Source organism: Xenia sp. Carnegie-2017, unplaced genomic scaffold (genome assembly GCF_021976095.1).
Source record: "Xenia sp. Carnegie-2017 unplaced genomic scaffold, XeniaSp_v1 HiC_scaffold_13, whole genome shotgun sequence".
In the NCBI taxonomy this organism is placed as follows: Eukaryota; Metazoa; Cnidaria; class Anthozoa; order Malacalcyonacea; family Xeniidae; genus Xenia; species Xenia sp. Carnegie-2017.
In genome coordinates this window covers 7711958-7739319 of record NW_025813436.1, presented here as the reverse complement: position 1 = coordinate 7739319, position 27362 = coordinate 7711958, and the positions used below count along the sequence as shown (strand labels likewise).

At 33.2% G+C, this 27362-nt stretch overlaps 3 protein-coding genes across 4 annotated transcripts; 2 read left to right on the top strand and 1 right to left on the bottom strand.

Annotated features, from left to right (window-relative positions):
* Positions 1-1153: 1153 nt before the first annotated feature.
* On the bottom strand, positions 1154-10481 carry LOC124451509. The gene is made up of 21 exons (XM_047002166.1): positions 10368-10481; positions 10234-10296; positions 9458-9822; positions 9147-9314; positions 8767-8877; positions 8579-8695; positions 8210-8306; positions 6852-7070; positions 6266-6636; positions 6029-6196; positions 5802-5915; positions 5259-5375; positions 4977-5070; positions 4224-4601; positions 3859-3981; positions 3317-3439; positions 3028-3150; positions 2493-2615; positions 2225-2350; positions 1717-1884; positions 1154-1360 (listed from the first exon to the last, which is right to left on the bottom strand). Exons 2-21 carry the CDS (start codon positions 10289-10291, stop codon positions 1353-1355), a joined length of 3171 nt encoding a protein of 1056 aa, XP_046858122.1. The 5' UTR covers positions 10292-10296; positions 10368-10481; the 3' UTR covers positions 1154-1352.
* Positions 10482-12329: 1848 nt separating this feature from the next.
* Positions 12330-20012, top strand: LOC124459561. 2 transcript variants are annotated; one of them, XM_047009024.1, is made up of 14 exons: positions 12330-12612; positions 13379-13531; positions 14847-14915; positions 15256-15324; positions 15632-15694; positions 15977-16116; positions 16433-16537; positions 16615-16722; positions 16800-16898; positions 16965-17079; positions 17305-18201; positions 18315-18341; positions 18492-18759; positions 19093-20012. In XM_047009024.1, the coding sequence occupies exons 2-13, from the start codon at positions 13417-13419 to the stop codon at positions 18659-18661; spliced, it is 1977 nt and encodes a 658-aa protein (XP_046864980.1). In that variant the 5' UTR covers positions 12330-12612; positions 13379-13416; the 3' UTR covers positions 18662-18759; positions 19093-20012. The 2 variants fall into 2 exon arrangements, with proteins under 2 accessions (XP_046864980.1, XP_046864979.1); XM_047009023.1 differs by having other exon boundaries at positions 12331-12612; positions 18492-18750.
* Positions 20013-20603: 591 nt separating this feature from the next.
* On the top strand, positions 20604-26042 carry LOC124459564. The gene is made up of 10 exons (XM_047009026.1): positions 20604-20746; positions 21508-21660; positions 22978-23046; positions 23383-23451; positions 23760-23816; positions 24099-24238; positions 24539-25022; positions 25136-25162; positions 25313-25580; positions 25917-26042. Exons 2-9 carry the CDS (start codon positions 21546-21548, stop codon positions 25480-25482), a joined length of 1131 nt encoding a protein of 376 aa, XP_046864982.1. The 5' UTR covers positions 20604-20746; positions 21508-21545; the 3' UTR covers positions 25483-25580; positions 25917-26042.
* The last annotated feature ends 1320 nt before the right edge of the window (positions 26043-27362 follow it).

Sequence of the window (27362 nt, the reverse complement as noted above, 5' to 3'; positions counted from 1 at the left end):
CATTTGAGAAGCTTTAAAAATAGGTACGCAGCGATTACGTGTGTATAGTATAGCTTCACCAAATGATCAACAAGCATAGTCTAAAAATACTATATATTTAAGACCATAAGCATAAAACTCTAAAAACATCAGGATAATACATCTTTATTATACATTTTTGAAAACATAGTTCCATGTAAAGCAAACATGACAGTTTGCTATAGTTTTTTCATAATAAGGAAAGACATGGTTCTTTTCAATAATCTGTGCAAATTTATGACAAAAATATGTCACATGAATGTCTTAATTAGTTAAAAAAAATGAGAAAATCATTGCAGATGATTTCATATAAGATACATTAGATTTTATGAAAAGGTTTTTTATGATTAGTAGTAGCCTGCAAACAGGCCAATAAAAAACTAGTAGTAGCCTGCAAACAGGCCAATAAAAAACAGTGGCTAAAAACAACAAAAATAAAGGGAGAAGTGTTCCATGACAGGTGTATCATACCAAAAATTGATACAATAGTCTCTTGGCTTATGACAGGAAAAAATTAAAGCAAACTCTCTTAGTTTTTTTAAAGTTGGTGAACAAAACTAGTCATTCCTCCCTATCACTCAACTGCTCTCCTCTTATTCAATCAAAAACAGTTTACAAAGAACATGCAAATTATGATGGTTATTCACCACTGGATGGGGGCAGGATGCTATAGCCTTGTTGGTCCACAGTCCCTGTGGAATACTGAAGCCTGCAAAGAAAAGGTCATTTAAGCTTATAATCCATTGAATCATGCTATGAAGAATGGTGTAATGAATCTTAAGAAAAAAGAATTGGGTTAGTAAAGATAGACATTTGCCATTCAGAGCTTACCAAACAACTCTGAGATAGAGGAAGAAATGTTTATTGTGCATTATTAATGGAAGGTCCTGTAGTTTAATGATGATTACTTCATGCATCAACTTCATTATTTTCAGATGTCTACATTTGGTAAAAGACACATGTTTGTGTTTTTCATTTGTGTTACAGTTGTGTTGTTAAAGGATTTGATATTTATTTGTTGGATTTTCACCTGATTTGATTTTCATTAGATCTCTTTAAAGAAGGTATATTGTTGAGATGTGTCATTTTTGACTCTACCACCTTAGTCACTACAGGATTGAGGTCAGTCATTACATTCCGAGACAACAGTATTTAAACATTTAATTAACAAAACACCTGTTATTACATAAACGCTCCCATTACATCTCACTGACAACATCGTACTTAAATTGTTTTGGTGTGTAAAATATCCCATGAGTCATTGCGCCCAAAATCACTTTTGAAAGTATAATTGACAAATTTTTTCCAGGATGGAGAATTACTCTGCATCTGCATTACCAACCTAAATAAACATATATACAACTGTGAATATAACATTGAAAGAATCGTGGTATTATAGTTATTGAAGGGGCTAAATGCTCTCAAAATACAACCAATGTCGAGATTTTGAGCTAATGTTAACATCCATTTTATCATCATAACGTTAATAAATTAAAATTATGAACTTAGGATGTATGTAAACCGTTTTTTTAAACGCTGATTTAGCTCTCAATTATATGGTAAACAAGGAAAAGGTACACTTCGTGTTTGCTGATGGCGAAAAAATTAATCCTGTACTTTTGTTACAACGAGGTGTCATCTTGACAAATCAATGCAATATTTTTTGCCAAAATAAGTATTTACTACACATTTACTTACAATATGGTGTACGATGGCTCCATTTACCATTTGATTGACAATATGTGGACCTTGATCCACGTATATATTCACCATAATAGTAACAATAGAAATACACTCTTGATCCTTCTGTGTACCTTGATCCAGATATATATCCTCTACTCGGACTTCGGGGTCTTCCACAGTAAGCTGTAATTATAGTTTATACTATCTTTATTCAAATTCACTATGCTTTTTGTCAACTCAGCATTAACACTTGTCTTAAAAAGGTTCAACTCTAGCTGAACGGTACACATTTTTATATAACGTATGTTTAAGGAAGGTGGTCACACTCTGGTTTAATTTTTCTTAAGATTACGCACTTGCAGAACTAGTAGAAAAAAAGTTAGGTATGTGGTATATTTTAGTATGATTTTGTTGTTTTGTTAGATTGTTATAGCCCTATTACATTGATTTTATATAAAACAAAGCCATAAGTGCTTCGACATTCCCTGTTTTCGTAATTAACGTATTTTAGTGTATTTCGTACCTAGACAAGATACGCCATTCCAACGATAATTGCTTCGACACCGACATGTATAGGAACCAATGGTATTTACACAATAAGTACGTTTTCTGTTGCAATTGTAAGTTCCCAGTGAACATTCGTTTTTATCTATAGAATGATCAATATTGCAATATTTTTCAGTTTTCCAGCCTACCATTATGGTTACCATTCTCGTTTTCATAAAACGGATAACGATAGCGAAATCTTTTTGATGCAATAATTTTAAGAAAAAAAATATGTATGTTATTACCTGAGCAACTGAAACCATTACCAGTATAACCATTGTTACATCTGCATCTGTACGATCCTACGGTGTTCACGCAGTAACCATTTCGATGACATTTATGACTTCCAGTCGAGCATTCATTGATATCTACAGACAAGCAAATGTTTGAATAAACTCAGAAAAAAAGTTCATCTGAGACCGCATACAAGTAAAGACTATCACATGAGAGGAGAGTAAACATCAATTTTTGTTTTGGTATTTTTCTGCGTTAAGCAGAAATACTTATACAATGTTTTATTTAATTTATAATGCCTCACTCGCCATTCGGAAATATCATGATAATAATAAGTTGAATAAGCTTACTGCGAGTAATGTTTTTAATGAAACACCGTCCTCCTTTTTGTCATGAACTTGTCTTATTTAGTTATTTATTTCTATGGTTACAGCATCCAGGAAATGTATTTGAGAAGGCAATAGAATGAAACACGACTAAATAGTATATGAATCAAAATTGCTTTTTTAAACATGCCCGTGAATCAGTGAATTGGTTTTTATTTACCAGAGCAGGTGAAACCATCACCATAGTAACCACTGTTGCATTGGCATGTAAAGGAACCAAAAGTATTTGAGCATTTTGCATTTTGGCTACATGTGTGAACACCAGTTGAACATTCGTTGATGTCTAACAACAAAAAATGAATCAACATTTAAAAGTTAAGTGTTTGACTTTTACTAATAACCAACCACCACACAAAGTATGTCGAATATCTGAAGATATGGTTGAAATGATGAAAATTACTTTTGTGGAAGTGATTTAATATGTTATAATCTATTTGTGTTTGATTTACCAGAGCAATTTTTCCCATCGCCAGTGTAACCTTTCTTGCATTGACATGTAAATGAACCGACGGTGTTTATGCAGGTAGCATTTTCTTGGCAAGTGTGAGATCCATTTGAACATTCGTCAAAATCTGCCAGAAAAATTGTTGATTTTGTAGAAAGGTCTCGTTATAATCATCAGATTAAGGTATACAATCAGCTGCTATGATGCAAACATTTTCACAAGGGAGGAGTAAGACATTTGCCTCTCTTAAGGCACTCGGATGTGCACATGTTATTAAAATCATCAAGTAAGACATTACATTGAGATAACACAAATTTTCAACAATTTTGGATGTATTATACTTCAAACATCTTTTGCTATTTTAAAATAATGCATATTGCAGTGATATTTCTGAATAACAGATTTCAATATGTAATGCTGCGGGACGAAGCATTTCTTCTTCAAATAAACGTACACACTCCTGTACATTAATATCCATATCCTTTCTGTAAGCGTATATACTCGTGTACATTGATATCCGTGACCTTTCTATAAGTATATACATACCTGTACATTGATGTCCATTGCCTGTGTAACCACTTCGACATCGACATTTATACGAACCAACTGTGTTAACGCAATCTGCGTTTGAGTGACAAGTATGCATATTTTCTCCACACTCGTCATAATCTGTAAACGAAAAATTTCTATTATGTAAATTTCCGAAATACGAAATGCAGTTTTCACCAGTAGAGGATAGATGGTTAGGAAAATATAATAAATATGCATAATATGCATAATAAAGACGTACATAAAATACATCAGTTTTGTGATAAAGAAAATGTTGTCACTTCAAAGTTGCTGACCATTGTTATATGACTGATGTTATCAAAGTTGCTGACCATTGTTATATGACTGATGTTCTAATTTACCTTTTTGGCATGTGTAATTTTTACATTCGTCACATGAAGCTGATTCCCAATGATATTTTGAGTTTCGTCCTGTTCCTTGTACACAATCTTTAGCTTTGCTTTGAGGTGTTGAAACTCCTGGTGCCCAGTTCGTATAATTCATTGTACCACCATTTATCCATAAATACACTCCTTCGTTTAATTTATCGTTTAATCCTATCCATGATGGTTTACCATTGTGAAGATGTTGAACAAAAACATCCTCTTCAGGACCATTTATTCCCACAAGGTTAGATTTTTTATTTGTACATTTTCTTGATGCATTTGTCCAATTTTCACATGTGGAGATTTTTTTGTAACAGTATCCTTTAAAGTAGACCCACTCGGGATCACAGATGTCTGCCAAAGTTAAAACAGTTGGATTAAAGTCATTAACCTTAACTACAGCGACTTGTAGCTTAAACAAAATTGTACATTTTGTGAGGACCAAAGAATAACAATGATTGTATTAGTAAATGTATTTAGTCTTCCTTAACCTTTTGTTTATAAGCATTTTTGGAGGTGGGAAACAAAGCAACTATTTTTTGAAGGATTTTTTTGAAATTTGGTGCTTCCAAAGGATTAATTGTCTTTCCTTCATGGTATTTTTCAATTGTCATTTATAGTGTTTAGAAAGGTATTCTTCCTTTTCCCTCTATAATTATGAGCTTTTACGGATGGATGAAAACCTGGTGTTGTACAATGGTGTTAACTTTAGAGGCAATGTATTTTTACCTTTAAGAACGACATGCGAAATGGTGACTGCGTCGTAGCCATTTTTATTGTGCAATTCTTTGAAACATAGTTTGAACGAAGATGTCGTTATCGTCTATGAAATAGAAACATTTCTTTCCTTGTGTGACAGCTTCCTTTTCGCTTCAAATTTTTTAGATTTTTTTTTATTTTGATTAATAGGTTATAATTTGATGGCACATCTTTATTACTCAAAAATATTTTAACAATAATGATTAATTTTAAATTCATCTGGTATTTCTGACATTTCCCTGTGATATTTACCTCTAACCATGCTGTTATCGCGTTGTATTTTGGATCCACGTTGTTATTTGACGTGTTGTGTTTGGGTGAAACTAATACTGTTGGTGGATCGATATAATTTGCCTGAAAACTAACGTTCTGAAATGGAAGTTATATATACTTTTTGGCATTGAATGAAACAATCACCTGATTCGATTCACGTTTCTACGTGATATATCAGTTATACTTCTCTGGCATTTAGAAAACATTTTATAATTATGCAAAGCACATTTCTAAGCATTACGATACATTTGTCATGGATCCGTGGGCATTCTGTGTTTAAGGAACGTTAATTATCATTGTTCTATGCATGCGCATTCTGCGTATCCTGGGAACTTTATTATATAAATGTCGCATTTTTTGAAGCTATACCGCAAATAGTAAAATAGATTTTTCAGGACAAGCATATAAACGTCAGACTAGACAGAGCATGCTTATAACAATCATTTGAATATTCGTATTTTTTTGCTAAAGCATGCACGGACATTCATAGTAATATTTTTCTTATGAACTATGCACTTATACCTGACATTGTGCGTAGTTGTACGTTGACAACGGGTCTAGAGTGGTTTTTGCAAAATAACTTTCGCCATGTTCTGTGAACACTGGTTGTTCTAGAGTCGCAAACGCCAACCAGTTCTAAATGAAACAAAGGCATATAATGAATGGTGTATTGAATGAGTTTCACCGTTTAACTGATAAATGCATTTGTTTTTGCATAAGGTTAATTGAAAATACCATTTTATACTTACCACATAAATATCTTGATGTTGTCCATCAAAGTTTTGTAACTCACGTAAACAAACTTTGAAAGATGAATTTGTGACATCCTCCAACCACACTGAAGCAGCATCATGTTTAAGACTGAGACGACGATGTTCTGCTGTTGCTAAGATAGTTGGTGTTTCTAAAAACGAACCCTAAAAACAATATTTCTAAATAAATTTCATATGTCTATGGTTGCATTTATTCATTAACATTCCACTAACCGTAGAAATATCGACTTTTTGACATTTAGTTCCAGTCCACCATTTTGGAATGGAAACAACTCCTGCCAGTCCCCCACTCGGCGCACCTTGATAAGCCATGTATTCGACGGTAGCAGTACCGTGTGGTGGACCTTCATTTCTTCCTGATTCCATCACACAAAATGTGAAGTTATCTTGAGTTACATCTTCGACCCATGCCACTGCTGCATCATGAACTTCCTTCGTGTCGTTCACGTGACTAACGCTTACTTGCACGTGCACTGATTTATCTGGGTAAAAGGTGAGAGGCTCGAATTTTATTGTTTGACAATGTGATTCTGACCACTGTGGGACTTCTCTGACACGTTTGCGACCTCTAGTCATCGGAAAACCTACATGAATACAGTAAGAATGATATAAAATCACGTGTATAAACCAAGCGGTCATATCAATAACTCAGATTGCCTTTACTAAATAAGTCGTTTATGTCATTTCAACTCAACCATGTTGACAGGAAAAGACTAAAAGAAAGGAAATGTCACCCCCCCCCCCCTTGTAAAACATGTTCGTACATATTTTATGTCACTAAAGATGATCAATTGATTACCTCGACAACTTCCATGATGATAATATGTGTAGTTTGCTTTTGTTCGACAAACCTCTAGTTTGAATAAGCAGAGATTATCAAAACTTCTGCCGTTTGAAGCGCAAACGTTTTGCTCCAAGGTCGGACAATCCGTCACACAAACACATCTTGGATCGTACGGTCCAAATGCACGACAGACACCAAATTTTTCACAAACGACATCAAGACATGGATCAATGTCTGCAGAAAAAATAGGATCCTTTCAGTTTAAGACTAATGTGGAGATGACATTAAACTGCCCGAGGAATTATTTTTTCCTTTATGTTGTTACAAAACATGATAAATGTGCTCTGTTTTTTATGCTTCATCATTCCATACGCTGGACTTCATAATTGCCACTTCATGTATCCTTCATCCTTTACATATTCCGACATCACCATGCTTGCGTCAGTTGCGTGGAAACCAACCAAAGCAGAATTCTGCCTTTTGTCTCAATGCCAAAGATCTATAACTCATATATTTACTGGCACAAGTAACCGTTCAAATTGATTTTAGATTCAGGTTTGGAATTTTTTATCAACATTTTGCTTCGTGGAACTCATGCCACGACTTCAAAGGAAAGGAAATATTTACCGCCATAGGGCATTTTTGTATTTCACAGTCTTTCTTCACTAGTAATGGTTGTATGTTGTTGGTGTTGGTAAAATTAAATTGAGATCCAGAGCTAAAGATCACTTCCATTTGTAAACTATAGACGACAGTTGCATGATGATACAATAATGTATTTTATTCTGTGGAATTTTGCAAAATGAAAATTAATTTGTGCACATATCTTTATTATTACATGGGCGCTGATTTGGATGTGTAACTTACCAAATATGTATTTATAAACAAATCTCGGTCTTTTTTTAAAAAAATTATGTGTAGTGTCACGAGAGTGTCATTGGATTGGAAGATCAGACTGGATCTAAGTCTTAAACCCAATAGATTTCTTTCTTTTATACATATGAATATGTAAAATTTATATATTATTTCAATATAATCTTAAACTGCATGGCATTTATGATTCATTTTCAATGACAATTAGCAAACGTTTGATGTCTATATCGTTTACTCTATTGTAAGTTTTTATGCATGCTGTGTGAAGATATTTCTTACTTTGTTTGGTACGTGAATTTTGCATTTTTTCTGGCGTAAGCTGGAAGTTGCTTCTTATATATACATCTCAGTATCGTTGTATTGCACGAGACAATGTATAGCAAGAGCAAAATTATATTTATTTATATATTTGTCCCGTTTCATATTTAATTAAACATCAATTTTTCATGAATTTTTCTACCTCTAAAAATATTTAAATATATCATGTTCAAATTTCATACCTCCTATGGCGGCGTAGTCCACTGTGATTGGCTCGTGTTTGCCGCTTATTCCGGGTAGATCTTTGATGCAAACTTCAAATACTGTGGTGTTTATATTCTAAAATTATTTGTTTAAATATTCCTGTTTCACTTGAAAGCTGTTGTATCTTTCTCTAATTCTCTTATCAAAGTCAAAAATTCAATCAAATTACCAACAAATGAAAGTAAAATTACTTGGAAGTAGTTACTGAGACCTAACTTCTATTAAATCTAAAAACTTTACCTTTATCTGTGAGTAAGCTTAGTTCAATCAGTTACAGTTTTCTAACGTCAGTCAATCGCACACAACATAATATATATTTGCTCTTTTTTAGTGTGGGGATAAAATACCTTGATCCACGTGACAATGTTTTGGTCTGTCAGTGTTTTGGATTTAGATTTCATTCCTCGGCGCGCCGTCACGAGAACAGTTGGTGGTGCATAGAATTTTTTTTTGAATTTTCTGACCTATGAAATTGAAAGATGTGGTGAGTAGAGGCTTTATTTTCATATATTATTTTATTGAAACTTATACATACCTTGCAGTAAGCATAGTTGTTTTCTGAGGTAGGATGATTTTTATTTGAGAAGACAATTGAATCAAGATCTGTCATGTTTGCACTGACTTTATTCTCCATGGCAATCCAATCCTGCATGTAAATTCAATTTAGTTGCGTGTGCAGAAAAACATACAATTTCGAAATTAAGTAAAGTAACGTAAGGTTATGACCAGTAACGAACAAGTTGACTTCATCATGTAGCTCTATAGATTTTGAAATGGTCATGGAACTACAAAAGTTTTTTTCTTCTATCAAACCATTAGAGATGTCAGCTTTAGCTGTAAAATTCATTTTATGTATCTATTCTTGAATTTGTTCGGGTCATACTTAGACAAAACGATAAAAAACATGCTACGTACAATGTGTAAATTTTCATGTGAACCAGAGAATGACGTCATTTCTCTCAGACAAACACGAAATTCAGATTCTGTTACACTTTCTGTCCAGGCGGACATCATATCTTTTTGATTGAAGGGATTTGATGAAGAGCGGATACTGATGAGAACTTTAGGTGGTAATTCAAAGATCTGCGAGAAGAAAGTAGATCGTTGACTGTTCCATAAAAATAGTTCATGAATAATAGTTTACGACAATTTTTGTAAAGACGTGACTGGCTGGAAAATTTTAAACAATAAATTTTGTATTTTGAAACACGTGATCACATACTCACACTTGAAAATTTTACGTCACTGCACGAGTTTCCACTTGTGAAAAGCTTGTAAGAGAGACTTCCTGATGAAATTCCCAATGGGAGATTGTTGTTGTCATTGATAGCAAACCAGTTGAGAGTTGTATTTCCACTGGTTTGGGCAGGTTCCATCACACAAAGGGAAAAAAAACTTCGATTAACAGCAGTAATAACTGAAACAAGCGCTTCGTTTTTCTTGTCTGGTTGAGCTTCGCGGCTCATTGATGAAAACACCCTGACACTGCCATTACTTTGAAATGTTTTTGAAAATGAAACAAGGGTACAGTTGAAACCATCCGATGAATATTCTGTCAGGTTGATCTTTCCAAAACTTTGCTCGATGGTTGCTGGAAAGTAAAGATAACTCTTGAAATTTTTTCTTTAAATAATTGAAATCAATTTTGCAGTTTACTGTGTTTACTTAACAACACATCCCCCCATGGGTGTCTATATGTCTTATCTATATTCAAACATGTTTATGATGGAGACTTTAAAATGGAAAAAACAGGCCAGTCCCTTCGAATCATCGTCATATCGTCAGTATTGAAATCGTATTATCCCAACCAGAAATTCATTTATATCAAAAATTTTGTTTCTGGGTTGGCCTTTTACATTGTTTTGTTATGTATTTGGTTATTGCCTACGTTCATAAAATTAGATAAGTTGTACTTCAATATGTTTTGCATGTTTTCGTTGCTATAATATTTGTAATTAATGTTGTCTTTTATTTTAAAGTTTAAATCTTTCTTCAAACTTACCTGTAGATGATTGAAGATTTGCTGAGACCAGCATCAACAGAAGAATTCCGTTCCACATTTCGACTTGAGTAGTTAATGGTAAATTTCAATATCAATATTTTAAATGTACGAAAAACCAATTGAAAAAATCATACCTTTATCCTTTTTGCCTTGTATGTTGTCCTCAGGTAGCAAGAGGCTTTCTGAATGGAATTTGTGAAAATCTCCCTTTTATGTGCAATGTCATTACGACACAAGTTAAAACTTGGGATCCAGTCGAACAAAAAGCAAGTGCTGTGCATGCTTAATGCACGTGAAAGAATTAATGCATTAAGAAGGCAAAACGAAAGTGCATTGATTAATTTTGTGACAAAAATCTTATAAGCAAAATGTAGGACCCAAGAGTTTTAATTGTAAGATAAATCATCTTCGAAGACACTTAAGAATTTTACCAATGCTAAGATTTCATGTTCGAAATAAAGTTTAAGTGTTTGAGTAACTCATGCATGACAGTTTTGTGGCTGTTGTTTTCCAGTAGAGACTCGATGATAGAAATTCCAAGAAAATGCAAAAACCTGACTAAAGACTTGTTTGATGAAATTAATTAGGATGTCGTAAGTTAGTGTGTATCACATGCATGTAGAATGGGATAATCTCGACAAAACATAAAAATCGTTCTTATTTTATCACTTTATCTGCTGACTTATTCCTTGCTATATGCATGTGTCGTTGTGTAAAACTCTAAACTGCAGTTTTGTTTCAATATTTATGATCAACTATTATTTTCATCCGCAATTATTTATTCTGTTTTCGATTCTACTCAACATAAAAATTTATGTTAAAAAACACTTCTCAAACCTAGACCATTCTCGCGGACTGATAAGCAAATCTTGCACTGTTTAGACAGCCTGTTTACAAGCGACATTCTAATCTTTTACATCCCAATGATCATTGATGACCATAAGTGTACAAGAACATACAACGAAAACTTCGACTAAAGCATAAAACAAAAATGAAAAGGTCACCCATGCCTTATTGACTTTAGTGAAGAGTAGTCACTCACATCATTTAAATTATATTGTTCTCAATAAGTTGATATTTTGTTCACACCTAACCTTAATAAGAGGACGATAAAGCTTTTGATAGAGAGTTTGATGTGATTTTGGAGGATTTGAGAGAAGTGTTACGAATGAATAATACTAAAACTTTATCACTAACGTTTAAGAATTTACGTGAATTCTAAAGTAAAATGTATCTATACGAAAAGGTTTTTATTTACACGATTTTAAGATTGGCCACGAAGAATCTTATAAATTTACCATTTCTTATGACGACTGTGCAATGTTATTCTTTGTTCATCGCACGTCATTCACGCGCACTCTCGTTTTATGGACTGGTCTTGGCATGTTCGTTTATGGCTTATCCTCTGTTGTTTTTGACGTATTTGTACTTTGATATGTCATGAGAGTAGTGTTTCAAAAGAGAGAGACAGCAACGTTAATTATGATATGTAAATATATAGAACCATGTTGGTGAGATACGAAATAATTTCTTGCAACATGATTTGCAAAATGGTTTTGTCGTGATGATGAATTCAGACACAGTAAAACGCAACTTTCTTCTCAAATGTGCATTAAATACAGTATACCTGGGATAAATTGTTTCAAACATTTGTTCTAGAAGAAAGATCTCTCATGAGGAGGAAACAAAATATGTTTATGCATGCATGCACACACCAAAATTTCACTGTGATTATTTGTTCATTATGGTTATTTGTTCACCATAATTTTACAACTGATCAATGTCGTTGGAGGTTTGTTAACCCCACACACATTTTATGACACCATACAAGTGTATTTTTTATTCCTAACGACTGTAAATGCAACTTAACACAAACAAGCTCAACTCAATTTGGATATATATATGCTTTAAAGAAAATTCTTTTTGTTGAATAATTTGAGAACATAGATCTAACTATTTCGCAACGCTTGGTTGTAAATAATATCACAAACGACGTTGAATTGTGACGTATTGCTACGTTATGCACTAACCCGGTTTCTCTTTGCTACAGTTCGTATTTTTATGAAGTCATTTTCGTTGCTTCCTGTACTTTATAGATTCTTTCTGTGAAAGTGTTTTAAACGACTGTGACCAACAATGAATTGTTGTTAAGGAAGATCAGGATGTTGGCAACCACAAGTGGAAAAATGTTATCTTTTAATTTCAAATGTGCACGGGAATTGCCCTAAAAATCTCTCAAGTGGAACCAGGAAATAAATTGTTTTGTCTCCTTCAAAAGAAAGCAATGTAATTCCTTCTTCATTTGATAAGACGTCTGCTTGATCGTCGGTTTGAAGCGTTAAGATTGGTCACTTTGCCAAATTTCCTGCACATATATTGGTAAGTTTTATTACAATTTCCTGCTTATGTATACTTGACTACTTTTTTATTGTTATAAGTAGTTCGTGATGTATAATTCTGATGTAATCGTCACAGATTTATTTACATTTGCTTATTAAATGTTATATTAGGTCGTTTTTATGCCTAAGACGGATAGTACGTCTGGGCGACTTAATTAAGACAAATCTTCTTAATGCGTCTCTTAAATCGTCAAAGGATAAAGACGGCCGATTAACCGTCCAGACAACTTTAGCGTTTAATTCGTCTTGACAGACGAACTAAAGATAGATGTTAACTCGTCTGGATCAATTGATTTTGCCGTTTAGTTTTGAGTTAAGTCGACCCTTCTTCATGATGGACGGTTTAAAAATTAGACGTATAAATTGTCCAGACGTATTATCCGTCTTAAGCATAAAAACGGCTATACTTCGTGTGGTATATCTTGGTGAACGAACCTATAGCAATACAGCTTGTGGTTTCATTTCAAAAACACGTACACAGTTTAAAATATGTAGTTAAATAATAAATCATACATAAGAATTAGAGATATCTCTCGCTTTGGATTTATTGGGAAATTTCTCCGTTGTTTTTACTGACTTAATGTTTATGAATGACGATTTATGGAACGGAACTTCTGTAACTATATTATACGAAGTATTAAAAATGTTAAATTTTTTTTTAAAAAAAGGGAACCATTAACATAGCAAAGCTACATAAAAACTGTATACATCACACAGTATTTCTCATGAAAATTTTTTTTTGGTAGTCGTTTAAACGGTGAAAGCCTTATATGCTCTGGAAACCATGAGTTTACATACGCTTGGTTTTTTGGTCATTTTATTACCTGTAATAAATGGATCAAATGTCACCAGTTTAATAACGAGTTCCATGGCAAGAACAAAGATCTTCCAAATTGCAGGTATGCACGAAATTTATTTACTACTTTGGTTTTCAATAGTAATGCCGATTACACATTACTTACGACAAATAAGCAAATGCAACTTTCGCGCAATATTACGGAAATTTAAAAGGATTTCCTTTCCAGCCATGTTAAAATGATGTAAATGTAATTAAAAGTACGTGTATAAGCAGGAAATGAGTTTGATTTTAATCACCTTTTACATAATACTTTTTAAATCAGTAAACAGAGAAATTTTACAGTACTCATTTATCAGACAGAGTTCGATGAACTCTGTTGTGAGCAGTCAATTGAGCAATACTCTACAGATAATCGTCACTCAAATATTCTTTAAATTTATTGAAGAAAAATGTATATTTTCTGCGTAGTTCATCCTAAACATTCTGACATGCTCCCTGCTGTCTTAAATATTTTTCAGATTTTACTTGTTGTCAATTAAGGTGAAGGATTTTTCTTTTCTTTGTTTTAAAAATCAAGTTGTATTTTTACTATATTCTGGTACAAATGAATTTTCTTTATCGTACATTTGACTCTTCATGGACATTTTTCAAAAAATCCGTAAAAATTGTTAAATCACTGTATGAAAAAAGGGAGAACCCAAAGTTCTATAGTTGCTCCCTTCGTATCCAAAAAAGTTTCGCGTTACAAATTTTTTTCAACGTGATCCATTTTTCCTTCCATAATTGCCGTCTTCCTTTCACCCAAATTCTTTCTTTTTTTCCACGAATTCCGGATGAAGAAAATTGCGAAGTCCACCTACGTATTGTCACCACCAACATTGTCGTACAATTTTTCAAAAACGCACATTCTTGCTCGTTCTTTCGATTCTGAAAGCATTGGAGCTTCAATTTTATTTTCAAGTGTGGATTGAAGACATATTGCACATATTCTTGCCTTATGCAAGGATCAAATTTGTATTTTACATTTATCAGATTACATTATATTTCTAGACAAATATTCCATCCATATACAACATGCGTTTTTGCAACCCGGTACATCATCTTTAGTCAGTAATTAACAAATATGATAGCACTAGTAATTTTACTTGTCTATATATAGACTGGCTGTTTTGCAAATATTCTGGATTAAATTGCTCGATCTCTAACTTGTTAAGATTTGCACTTTTGTTGAAAGTGCCAATATTTCTTATTTTAAGACAAATTTTGATCCGTTTTATAAACACAATTAAAAATATTTTTTCGATGATAAAACATCATGATTTAGTGATCTTTACATGTTCACATGATTATGATGATATGTCTTTATAATGATAGTGTGTTGTGATGATTAAATATTATAAAAAAAATTTCTGCAGCCACCAAAGCGGCAGTGAATCCAACAAATACAATTTTATCTACAACTACAAGTCGAACGGCCGCCGAAGGTAAGATAAACATTCTCTTCTTGTCGTGTTTAAAAATTAATGTTGTTGTCTATATGTTCTGGCAAGATTCTTACGAACATTGGAAAGCAAGCAACATTTTGAACATTTTGTTTCTTTGTATTTGTATTGTTAATTTTACGTTAAAATGTTGAAATGTGATGACTTAAAGAATCAGTTGATGGTGGGACAGTTGGGTTAAATTAACATTCGATGTTTGATGTGAAATACATTTTGACATTGTATGAAGTCATTGGTGATGTTTTTTCCTAAAAAGTCAAAAAAATAACATTTCTTATAGCTATTTCATTATAAAGAATAAATAAACTTTTAATAATTGCAGTCTCGCCAAGAGTCGGCAGAAATTCCACGTTTGCTTTGATAAATTTTCCTTCTTCCACACCAAGTACAGGTACTGTAATTTTTTTAATTTAGCTGTGATTGCTAGATAGTACAAAGAAATTTTTATGTTATATATTTTGGTTTATTCTCCTGCTTCAAATGTGTTCATATGTCCTGTAAAAAATATTATCGACCGTAAAATGAAACAAATTTTCTTCCTCGCATGGCTTTTTATGTCTTATGCGGCAGCCATGATTAGTCTACCATTTTGTTTACATTTATATTCTTACTATTAAGCTTATGTTTAGCTTCTGTATTTCAATGCAATATCCGTATGCGTCATGAATTTTTACGAATCCTTGTGTGGTGATTTACAGCTTTGACAGTGACGATTCTACAATCAGATAATTTTTTCACAACGTTGAGTCCAAGTCCAACTGGTAAGTGATAGTATTTAATTTCTTTATTTAACATTATAACATTGGTAAAGCTAAATACATAAATGTTTGCATGGCCTAGTCTTAGTAATTTCAAAACAGTATTTTTCATTTCTTTACTATCAGTTTTCACTGTAATTGGGTAAGAGAAAAATGGACATAACAGGAGCATTAGAGATGTATATAACAAGTATAATTCAATAAGCAGGACTAATTATGTGAGCTTGCTACGACATTGATCTAGACTTATTTTCTGATAAATATACGATATGTACTTTACTAAAGCAGGTAAATTGAAACAAGATGAGTCAAATCTGCCTTTGATCGTTGGAGTTGCTGCGCCTGCTGTGGTTATCGTATTGGTGATTATAGTTTTCATCTGGTTTGTCAACAAACGGAACAAATTGCGTAAATTGCGTTCACAAGTAAGTTGCATACGCTCAATTTGTGATATTTCACATTTGTAGTCACCTTATTTTTTCAAAATTTTCTTCTGTTTTTCTAAGATTTGTGTCGAGTTATTCAGTTTTACTTCAAAATTTTACCCTTGAGGCAGCGGTATATTTCTACGTCTAAAACCTATTACTGAATGATCACATGATCAAAAAATAGAAAGTTGGTTGGCACTCGAGTATCTTTAAAAGACGAAAATTTACTTTACAGTTGACAACTATACAAGTTCTTTCGAATTCTCCGAATATAAGTTTCCATTGAATAAGTGTTTTCTTTAAATATATTAAGGTTACAGTCTGTTACGAAAATGGGGGTCCTGATAGAGATTCGGCATTGGACAATATAGAAGAAACATTTGACGTTAGTAATGATAGATGTTCGATCACAATTCATGTAAGATTTAAAGTATAGTATTTCTCATTTTATGTTCCATTTTGAAGTATGGACAATAAATTTGTCTGATTGTACAGGAAGAAGTTCAAGTAAATTCCCGAAGAGGATCCCAGAAAGACGTATCGGAATGTGATTCCAGTGTGAGTGATCCTGAAGACAGTAATGACTTTAACTCGCCCACATTGGTAAGGCTTATGGAAGTGAAGTGATCGAATTTGATTCCATTTTAAAACATTGACTATATGTTTTGATTGTTGTACAGGAATTCCGCTCCAGAAGTGGATTTCAAAAGAAGACACATGAAGAAAATTCCATAGTGAGTGATATTGAAGAAAGAGAACACAATGACGTGTCCACATCGGTTAGTGTAATGCATATTTCTTTAAAATATATGTGCTTGTCGATTTAAAGTTTGGTGGTTTTGTAGGAAAACGATGATCATAACTTTGATTGCTCTGGAAAAGGAGTAAAAACAACTCACCAAGGTTTACCAAAAGGTTACGTGTTTTTCGAAAGGCAATCTTCTCGTATCTGTAAAACAGGTGAACACAGTTTGAAGTTACAACAGTTAGAAAGTAGGCTTATAAATTCATTCTATTTATCTCAACCAGTATTAATTTCTCAATGTTTGCATCTATAGTTTGGTCGTCATTTAAATAATATTGCAATTTTATGCTACCCAAAGCAGTTGAATTAATCTAATTTACAGCGCAAAAAGTTTAAAATCGTAATTTGTAACACAAACATCAATTTTTATTTCTTTCTAGGTACAAATAAAAGATTAGAAAGGGTGGAAAAATTAATCACAACAGATGGTGGTGTTGTTAATTTGGAAGATGTTGAGTTGAACGTTGGTACAGAATGTCTAGCCAAGGATACGAAGATAGAGTTGATCAAAGATAACATTCCAATTCCTTTTCAACATTTGCTTGACTTAAAGCTGGTTGAAAAGGTTTTCTGTGTTATAAAATGCCTTCCAAATGGTTTGACGTTCTTAAAACCTGCAAATTTGAGCGTCAGAATCAAAACGACAAAACTAGTTGAAGAAGAAACCTTCGTACTTCACGGTTCATATAGCGTTGATATGACGATGATTGTTTGGAGACTAGTAACGAATGAAGTTAACATTGATATTCTTAAAGGAGAAATTAGTATGAATATTGAAGGATTTTCATTTTACAGTTACATACGAGTGAAGTTGCCAGGTCTCGCTCGTCTTCTTAGTCATTTAAATCGTTCTTTCGACGCTCGTGCGTACGTCCTGTATCGACGTTTGCCAGAGATGAACACCTTTGATATTTCCGTCATCTTCTTTAGCGAGTTTGTGGACAAGAAAAAAGAAAAAGACCAGTTGGCTTATCATTGCAAAGAAAATTTTCATATTGGTGAAAGGGGAATGTTAAAGGGCGTAAAGACACGCCGAACTTACAAGATATGTTTGGATTTTCCTGAAATAGAAAAAACATTTGAAATATTTAAAATGGTTGAGTCTCAACTGGATAGCAGTGGTTTTGTTGTTGATTGCTTCAAGGGCCTGGTAATGAATTTTCCCGCCAAGGGATATGTGAACATTAGTGAAATAAATCCCAATGATGGTAGTGAGAAGTTAATATGGAAACTAAACGTTTGTGAAGTCGGCACAATGGCCGGACCTGAACTTATAGGTACGCTATGTTTTTATCCATGAGAAGAGTCTCTAAATGTGAAATTGTAAAGATATTTACTTAGTTATGAGAATAACTTCATGTTTCATTTTAACTCAAACTTTTTTTTTCAGAAAATCCAGTTGAACCGCATCCACCAGGTAACGTTTTTTCCAACTTCTAATACTTACTGACATGTGTTTTAAATGCTGTCTCACAGTCTCATTTTATCAGATTTGATTAGATTTGAGTCTAAAATCAGCTTCATTGTTAAGAGTATGATGAAAATTGTGCTACTTTTCTTTTACTAGTTGTTTTAAGAAAGAATTTGACAAATAAGGAAGTCACTCGAATCAGTAGGATAATTGCTATGGACTGGGACAGCCTTGGTGGTCTTTTAGATATCCCATATAATGAACGAGACGAAATTCGACGGAATCACAGTGACTATCCAGACAGTTTTAAAAGGCTGAGAAGATAGTTGCTATTTACAACGAGCAACATAATTTTAGTCGAAATATGCTGACGAAATGTTTCGAAGAAATGGGTTGTGATGATATCCCACTTGAGGTAGAAGAGGTATTTTGTTTAGAAATTTGTTCCCATCTGCTGAAACAATTATTCTCGGGCAATAAAGCCTAAAAGAATTGAAAATCAAATTAAACTTGAAAACAAGTTATTTTCAACGTTATTATATCGTCTGGATTTATACACAAAGAACTTGTTTCACACAAAACTTCCTCTTCGTTTGTTTTTCGAATATTCTTCCCTTCCTTAGCTCGTTGTCTTCTTGTAGTTTAGTATATATTTTTGTGTCCAGTATATATCCAATACGTGTTTAGTGCATCATTGAAACTATCATAAAGCATAGACAACCTTATAGCTCATCTTACATTTCGTGTTTTTTTTAAGAATGTTGATCCAGAAAGCACTAACGAAAGCTCTAACGAAAGCTCTCTTGATGATGACGTAACATTACGTCACACTCGATTAAGCCCGCGTGAAACATATCGGCTTAGCAGACGCATTGGAGTAGACTGGGATAGTCTCGCCGGTCTTATGGATATTGCTAACGAAGAAAGAAATAACATTCAACACAACCATTTTTACAAAGATGACTTCCAGAAGGCTGAGAAAGTATTGTCAATGATCAACAAAAGAAAGAAATTTTCGCGTAAACATCTCGTGGAACGTTTGAAAGAGATAGGAAAAATTGATTGTATGGAACCGATCTTGACTGGTACATGGAGATATATATGACAGCAAGATTCTTGCCTTGGTGTTGAACATTTCATTTCAATTAGGTGCATCTCGAAAAGAGTTTTAAGACCATTCCTGTTTCCTAATGTATGAAAAACATACATATATTTTTAAATGAGTTTTTGTAAATATGGATATTTATGATAAATCTGCTTTATTTGACAAGCAGTGATTGAGTAACGATAACGACTACATCCAGGAAGATTGTCCACAAAGAATCTTATAAATTTACCATTTCTTATGACGACTGTGCAATGTTATTCTTTGTTCATCGCACGTCATTCACGCGCACTCTCGTTTTATGGACTGGTCTTGGCATGTTCGTTTATGGCTTATCCTCTGTTGTTTTTGACGTATTTGTACTTTGATATGTCATGAGAGTAGTGTTTCAAAAGAGAGAGACAGCAACACTAATTATGATATGTAAATATATAGAACCATGTTGGTGAGATACGAAATAATTTCTTGCAACATGATTTGCAAATGGTTTTGTCGTGATGATGAATTCAGACAGATAGTAAAACGCAAATTTCTTCTCAAACTTGCATTAAATACAGTATACTTGGGATAAATTGTTTCAAACATTTGTGCTAGAAGAAAGATCTCTCATGAGGAGGAAACAAAATGTGTGTATACATGTATGCACATACCAAAATTTCACTATGATTTTATTATTATGGTTATTTGTTCACCATGATTTTACAACTGATCAAAGTCGTTGGAGGTTTGTTAACCCCACACATTTTATGGCACCATACAAGTGTATTTTTTATTCCTGACGACTATAAATGCAACTTAACACAAACAAGTTCAACTCAATTTAGATATATATATGCTTTAAAGAAAATTCCTTTTTGTTGAATAATTTTTAGAATATAGATCTAACTATTTCGCAACGCTCGGTTGTAAATAATATCACAAATGACAATGAATTGTGACGTATTGCTGCGTTATGCACTAACCCGTTTTCTCTTTGCTACAGTTCGTATTTTTATGACGTCATTTTCGTTGCTTCCTGTACTTTATAGATTCTTTCTGTGAAAGTGTCTTAAACGACTGTGACCAACAATAAATTGTTGTTAAGGAAAATCAGGATGCTGGCAACCACAAGTGGAAACATGTTATCTTTTAATTTCAAATATGCACGGGAATTGCCCTAAAAATCTCTCAAGTGGAACCAGGAAATAAATTGTTTTGTCTCCTTCAAAAGAAAGCAATGCAATTCCTTCTTCATTTGATAAGACGTCTGCTTGATCGTCGGTTTGAAGCGTTAAGATTGGACACTTTGCCAATTTCCTGCACATTGGTAAGTTTTGTTACTATTTCCTGCTTATGTATACTTGCCTACTTTTTTATTGTTATAAGTAGTTCGTGATGTATAATTCTGATGTAATCGTTGCAGATTTATTTACATTTGCTTATTAAATGTTATATTAGGTCGTTTTTATGCCTAAGACGGATAATACGTCTGGGCGACTTAAGACAAATCTTCTTAATGCGTCTCTTAAATCGTCAAAAAAAGACGGCCAAAAGACGAATTAACCGTCCAGACGACTTTAGCGCTTAATTCGTCTTGACAGACGAACTAAAGATAGATGTTAACTCGTCTGGATCAATTGATTTTGCCGTTTAGTTTTGAGTTAAGTCGACCCTTCTTTATGCTGGACGGTTTAAAACTTAGACGTATAAATCGTCCAGACGTGTTATCCGTCTTAAGCATAAAAACGGCTATACTTCGTGTGGTATATCTTGGTGAACGAACCTATAGCATTACAGCTTGTGGTTTCATTTCAAAAACATATACACAGTTTAAAATATGTAGTTAAATAATAAATCATACATAAGAATTAGAGATATCTCTCGCTTTGGATTTATTGGGAAATTTCTCCGTTGTTTTTACTGACTTAATGTTTATGAATGACGATTTATGGAACGGAACTTCTGTAAGTATATTATACGAAGTATTAAAAATGTCAATTTTTTAAAAAGGGAACCATTAACATAGCAAAGCTACATAAAACTGTATACATCACACAGTATTTCTCATGAAAATCTTATATTTTGTAGTCCTTTAAACGGTGAAAGCCTTATATGCTCTGGAAACCATGAGTTTACATACGATTGTTTTTTTGGTCATTTTATTACCTGTAATAAATGGATCAAATGTCACCAGTTTAATAACGAGTTCCATGGCAAGGACTAAGATCTTCCAAATTGCAGGTATGCATGAAATTTATTTAATACTTTGGTTTTCAATAGTAATGCCTATTACACATTACTTACGACAAATAAGCAAATGCAACTTTCGCGCAATATTACGGAAATTTAAAAGAATTTCCTTTCCAGCCATGTTAAAATGATGTAAATGTATATAAAAGTAGGTGTATAAGCAGGAAATGAGTTTGATTTTAATCACCTTTTACATGATACTTTTAAATCAGTAAACAGAAAAATTTTACAGTACGTACTCATTTATCAGACAGAGTTCGATGAACTCTGTTGTGAGCAGTCAATTGAGCAATACTCTACAGATAATCGTCACTCAAATATTTTTTACATTTATTGAAGAAAAATGTATATTTTCTGCGTAGTTCATCCTAAACATTCTAACATGCTCCCTGCTGTCTTAAATATTTTTCAGATTTTACTTGTTGTCAATTAAGGTGAAGGATTTTTCTTTTCTTTGTTTTAAAAATCAAGTTGTATTTTTACTATATTCTGGTACAAATGAATTTTCTTTATCGTACATTTGACTCTTCATGGACATTTTTCAAAAAATCCGTAAAAATTGTTAAATCACTGTATGAAAAAAGGGAGAACCCAAAGTTCTATAGTTGCTCCCTTTGTATCCAAAAAAGTTTCGCGTTACAAATTTTTTTCAACGTGATCAATTTTTCCTTCCATAATTGCCGTCTTCCTTTCACCCGAATTCTTTCTTTTTTTCCACGAATTCCGGATGAAGAAAATTGCGAAGTCCACCTACGTATTGTCACCACCAACATTGTCGTACAATTTTTCAAAAATGCACATTCTTGCTCGTTCTTTCGATTCTGAAAGCATTGCAGCTTCAATTTTATTTTCAAGTGTGGATTGAAGACATATTGTACATATTCTTGCCTTATGCAAGGATCAAATTTGTATTTTACATTTATCAGATTACATTATATGTCTAGACAAATATCCATCCCTATACAACATGCGTTTTTGCAACCCGGTACATCATCTTTAGTCGGTAATTAACAAATATGATAGCACTAGTAATTTTAATTGTCTACCTATAGACTGTCTTTTTTGCAAATATTCTGGATTAAATTGCTCGATCTCTAACTTGTTAAGATTTGCACTTTTGTTGAAAGTGCCAATATTTCTTATTTTAAGACAAATTTTGATCAGTTTTATAAACACAATTAAAAATATTTTTTCGATGATAAAACATCATGATTTAGTGATCTTTACATATTCACATGATTATGATGATATGTCTTTATGATGATAGTGTGTTGTGATGATTAAATATTATAAAAAAATTTTCTACAGCCACCAAAACGGCAGTGAGTTCAACAAATACAATTTTATCTACAACTACAAATCGAACGGCCGCCGAAGGTAGGATAAACATTCTCTTCTTGTCATGTTTAAAAATTAATGTTGTTGTCTATATGTTCTGGTAAGATTCTTACGAACATTGGAAAGCAAGCAACATTTTGAACATTTTGTTTCTTTGTATTTGTATTGTTAATTTTACGTTAAAATGTTGAAATGTGATGACTTAAAGAATCAGTTGATGGTGGGACAGTTGGGTTAAATTAACATTCGATGTTTGATGTGAAATACATTTTGACATTGTATGAAGTCATTGGTGATGTTTTGTCCTGAAAAGTTAAAACAATAACATTTCTCATAGCTATTTCATTATAAAGAATAAACTTTTCATAATTGCAGTCTCGCCAAGAGTCGGTAGAAATTCCACGTTTGCTTTTATAAATTTTCCTTCTTCCACACCAAATACAGGTACTGTAATTTTTTTTAATTTAGCTGTGATTGCTAGATAGTACAAAGAAATTTTTATGTTATATATTTTGGTTTATTCTCCTGCTTCAAATGTGTTCATATGTCCTGTAAAAAATATTATCGACCGTAAAATGAAACAAATTTTCTTCTTTGCATGGCTTTTTATGTCTTATGCGGCAGCCATGATTAGTCTACCATTTTGTTCATATTTATATTCTTACTATTAAGCTTATGTTTAGCTACTGCATTTCAATACAATATCCGTATGCGTAATAAATTTTTACGAATCCTTGTGTGGTGATTTACAGCTTCGACAGTGACGATTCTACAATCAGATAATTTTTTCACAACGTTGAGTCCAACTGGTAAGTGATAGTATTTAATTTCTTTATTTAACATTATAACATTGGTAAAGCTAAATACATAAATGTTTGCATGGCCTAGTCTTAGTAATTTCAAAACAGTATTTTTCATTTCTTTACTATCAGTTTTCACTGTAATTGGGTAAGAGAAAAATGGACATAACAGGAGCATTAGAGATGTATATAAGAAGTATAATTCAATAAGCAGAACTAATTATGTGAGCTTGCTACGACATTGATCTAGACTTATTTTCTGATAAATATACGATATGTACTTTACTAAAGAAGGTAAAATCAAACAAGATGAGTCAAATCTGCCTTTGATCGTTGGAGTTGCTGCGCCTGCTGTGGTTATCGTATTGGTGATTATAGTTTTCATCTGGTTTGTCAACAAACGGAACAAATGGCGTAAATTGCGTTCACAAGTAAGTTGCATACGCTCAATTTGTGATATTTCACATTTGTAGTCACCTTATCTTTTCAAAATTTTCTTCTGTTTTTCTAAGATTTGTGTCGAGTTATTCAGTTTTACTTCAAAAGTTTACCTTGACGCAGCGGTATATTTCTACGTCTAAAACTTATTACTGAATGATCACATGATCAAAACTAGAAAGTTGGTTGGCACTCGAGTATCTTTGATAGACGAAAATTTACTTTACAGTTGACAGTTATAAAAGTTTGCTTATATAAGCCATTGACTAAGTGTTTTCTTCAAATATGTTAAGGTTACAGTCTGTTACGAAAATTGGGCTCGTCTTCTTAGTCATTTAAATCATTCTTTCGACGCTCGTGCGTACGTCCTGTATCGACGTTTGCCAGAGATGAACACCTTAGATATTTCCGTGATCTTCATTAGCGAGTTTGTGGACAAGAAAAATGAAAAAGGCATAGTCCAGTTGGCTTATCATTGCAAAGAAAATTTTCATATTGGTGAAAGGGGAATGTTAAAGCGCGTAAAGACACGCCGAACTTACAAGATATGTTTGGATTTTCCTGGAAGAGAAAAAACATTTGAAAATTTTAAAATGGATGAGCCTCAACTGGATAGCAGTGGTTTTGTTGTTGATTGCTTCAAGGGCCTGGTAATGAATTTTCCCGCCAAGGGATATGTGAACATAAGTGAAATAAATCCCAATGATGGTAGTGAGAAGTTAATATGGAAACTAAACGTTTGTGAAGACGACAAAATGGCCAGACCTAAAATTATAGGTACGCTATGTTTTTATCCATGAGAAGAGTCTCTAAATGTGAAATTTTAAAGATATTTACTTGGTTATGGGAATAACTTCATGTTTCATTTAAACTCAAACTTTTTTTTTCAGAAAATCCAGTTGAACCGCATCCACCAGGTAACGTTTTTTCCAACTTCTAATGCTTACTGACATGTGTTTTAAATGCTGTCTCACAGTCTCATTTTATCAGATTTGATTAGATTTGAGTCTAAAATCAGCTTCATTGTTAAGAGTATGATGAAAATTGTGCTACTTTTCTTTTACTAGTTGTTTTAAGAAAGAATTTGACACATAAGGAAGTCACTCGAATAAGTAGGAGAATTGCAATGGACTGGGACGGCCTTGGTGGTCTTTTAGATATCCCATATAATGAACGAGACGAAATTCGACGGAATCACATTGACTATCCAGACAGTTTTAAAAGGCTGAGAAGATAGTTGCAATTTACAACGAGCAACATAATTTTAGTCGAAATATGCTGACGAAATGTTTCGAGGAAACGGATCGTGATGATATCCCACTTGAGATAGAAGAGGTATTTTGTTTAGAAATTTATTCCCATCTGTTGAAACAATTATTCTCGGGCAATAAAGTCTAAAAGAATTGAAAATCAAATTAAACATGAAAACAAGTTATTTCTAACGTTATTATATCGTCTGGATTTATACACAAAGAGCTTGCTTCACAGAAAACTTCCTCTTCGTTTGTTTTTTGAATATTCTTCCCTTCCTTAGCTGGTTGTCTTCTTGTAGTTTAATATATATTTTTGTGTCCAGTATATATCCAATACGTGTTTAGTGCATCATTGAAACTATCATAAAGCATAGACAACCTTATAGCTCATCTTACATTTCGTATTTTTTTGTTTAAGAATGTTGATACAGAAAGCTCTAACGAAAGCTCTAGCGAAAGCTCTCTTGATGATGACGTAACATTACGTCACACTCATTGAGTTCTATAATAACTGGAGCGGCTATCTCAAGCGCGGCCTTAGATATCTGATGACGCCAAAAAAATGGCGGATTTCGTCCTTTGCCGCTGAGATTTACCGAAATTGACCGCTTTTCCGAAAATTTCACAATTTCCCACTCCCTCCTGAGGAAAGAGTGAGGAAAATGTATGTGTGTATTTGGGATTCGGCAAGCAATTTTTTGATGAAAATCAAGGTAAAAACCTTAAATTCATAACAGCGAGTCAACTGTGGTTGTCAGTTATCTGCTCCTACGAGGATGCATTTATAACTATCGACGAAAGACCTATATGTCGGCTACACATGTATGAATGTAGATGTGCGTCGTTTTCTTACCAGCGTCAAACTTATTTGATCGATTAAACTCTTTAGTCTATACAAAAAAGTATATCATAGTTCATCTCCACGGTTCACGAGAGAGAAGTTAGCTTATTTGTTATCATTGCTATTTTGCTTCTTTTCATGCAATGGGCAATGGCTTTTTTCGCCACAATTGTAGGATTTTTAATATGTATTTTATGGCTTTTCGAGAGCATGTATAATTGCTTTTCAATCGTTGACGGACTAACAAAACAAACAACTACCTCACCTGTGAGAAGCGATATGTTCCTTTTTGTGGAAAATACGACATCCAACAATTGAACGATTGAAGTGTTGGCATTATAAAAGAAATGCCAAAAAAGATATCGTCGCAGAATATGGAACTAACGATATCCATATTCTGTGATATCGTGTTTGTTTTTGAAAAATTCTTTATAATTTACTATAGACACCAGGGGGAGGTCGAGAATATTATTTTTCTGCAAAGCGATCATTTCAGCGGAAATACGTCCTTTGGCCGCCATTTTTTTTTGGCGTCCTCGCCCCAGTAAAGTTAGCCGCTCCAGGTATATAGAACTCAATGGTCACACTGCATTAAGCCCGCGTAAAACATATCGGCTTAGCAGACGCATTGGAGTAGACTGGGACAGTCTCGCCGGTCTTATGGATATTGCTAACGAAGAAAGAACTAACATTCAACACAACCCTATTTACCAGGATGATTTCCAGAAGGCTGAGAAAGTATTGTCAATGATCAACAAAAGAAAGAAATTTTCGCGTAAACATCTCGTGGAACGTTTGAAAGAGATAGGAAAAATTGATTGTATGGAACCGATCTTGACTGGTACATGGAGATATATATGACAGCAAGATTCTTGCCTTGGTGTTGAACATTTCATTTCAATTAGGTGCATCTCGAAAAGAGTTTTAAGACCATTCCTGTTTCCTAATGTATGAAAAATATACATATATTTTAAATGAGTTTTTGTAAATATGGATATTTATGATAAATCTGCTTTATTTGAC

Bases quoted from the DNA above. Each gene is read 5' to 3' on its own strand.
- LOC124451509 (XM_047002166.1), bottom strand. From the start codon at position 10,291: ATGTGGAACGGAATTCTTCTGTTGATGCTGGTCTCAGCAAATCTTCAA. The intron at 8,878-9,146 runs GTACGTAGCATG...ATTTACATGCAG, and splicing joins CACATGAAAATTTACACATT to GATTGGATTGCCATGGAGAA. The intron at 2,616-3,027 runs GTAAATAAAAAC...GCTTGTCTGTAG, and splicing joins TGATGGTTTCACCTGCTCTG to ATATCAATGAATGCTCGACT.
- LOC124459561 (XM_047009024.1), top strand. From the start codon at position 13,417: ATGAGTTTACATACGCTTGGTTTTTTGGTCATTTTATTACCTGTAATA. The intron at 15,695-15,976 runs GTAAGTGATAGT...ACTTTACTAAAG, and splicing joins GTTGAGTCCAAGTCCAACTG to CAGGTAAATTGAAACAAGAT. The intron at 17,080-17,304 runs GTGAACACAGTT...ATTTCTTTCTAG, and splicing joins TTCTCGTATCTGTAAAACAG to GTACAAATAAAAGATTAGAA.
- LOC124459564 (XM_047009026.1), top strand. From the start codon at position 21,546: ATGAGTTTACATACGATTGTTTTTTTGGTCATTTTATTACCTGTAATA. The intron at 23,047-23,382 runs GTAGGATAAACA...TCATAATTGCAG, and splicing joins AAATCGAACGGCCGCCGAAG to TCTCGCCAAGAGTCGGTAGA. The intron at 23,817-24,098 runs GTAAGTGATAGT...ACTTTACTAAAG, and splicing joins CACAACGTTGAGTCCAACTG to AAGGTAAAATCAAACAAGAT.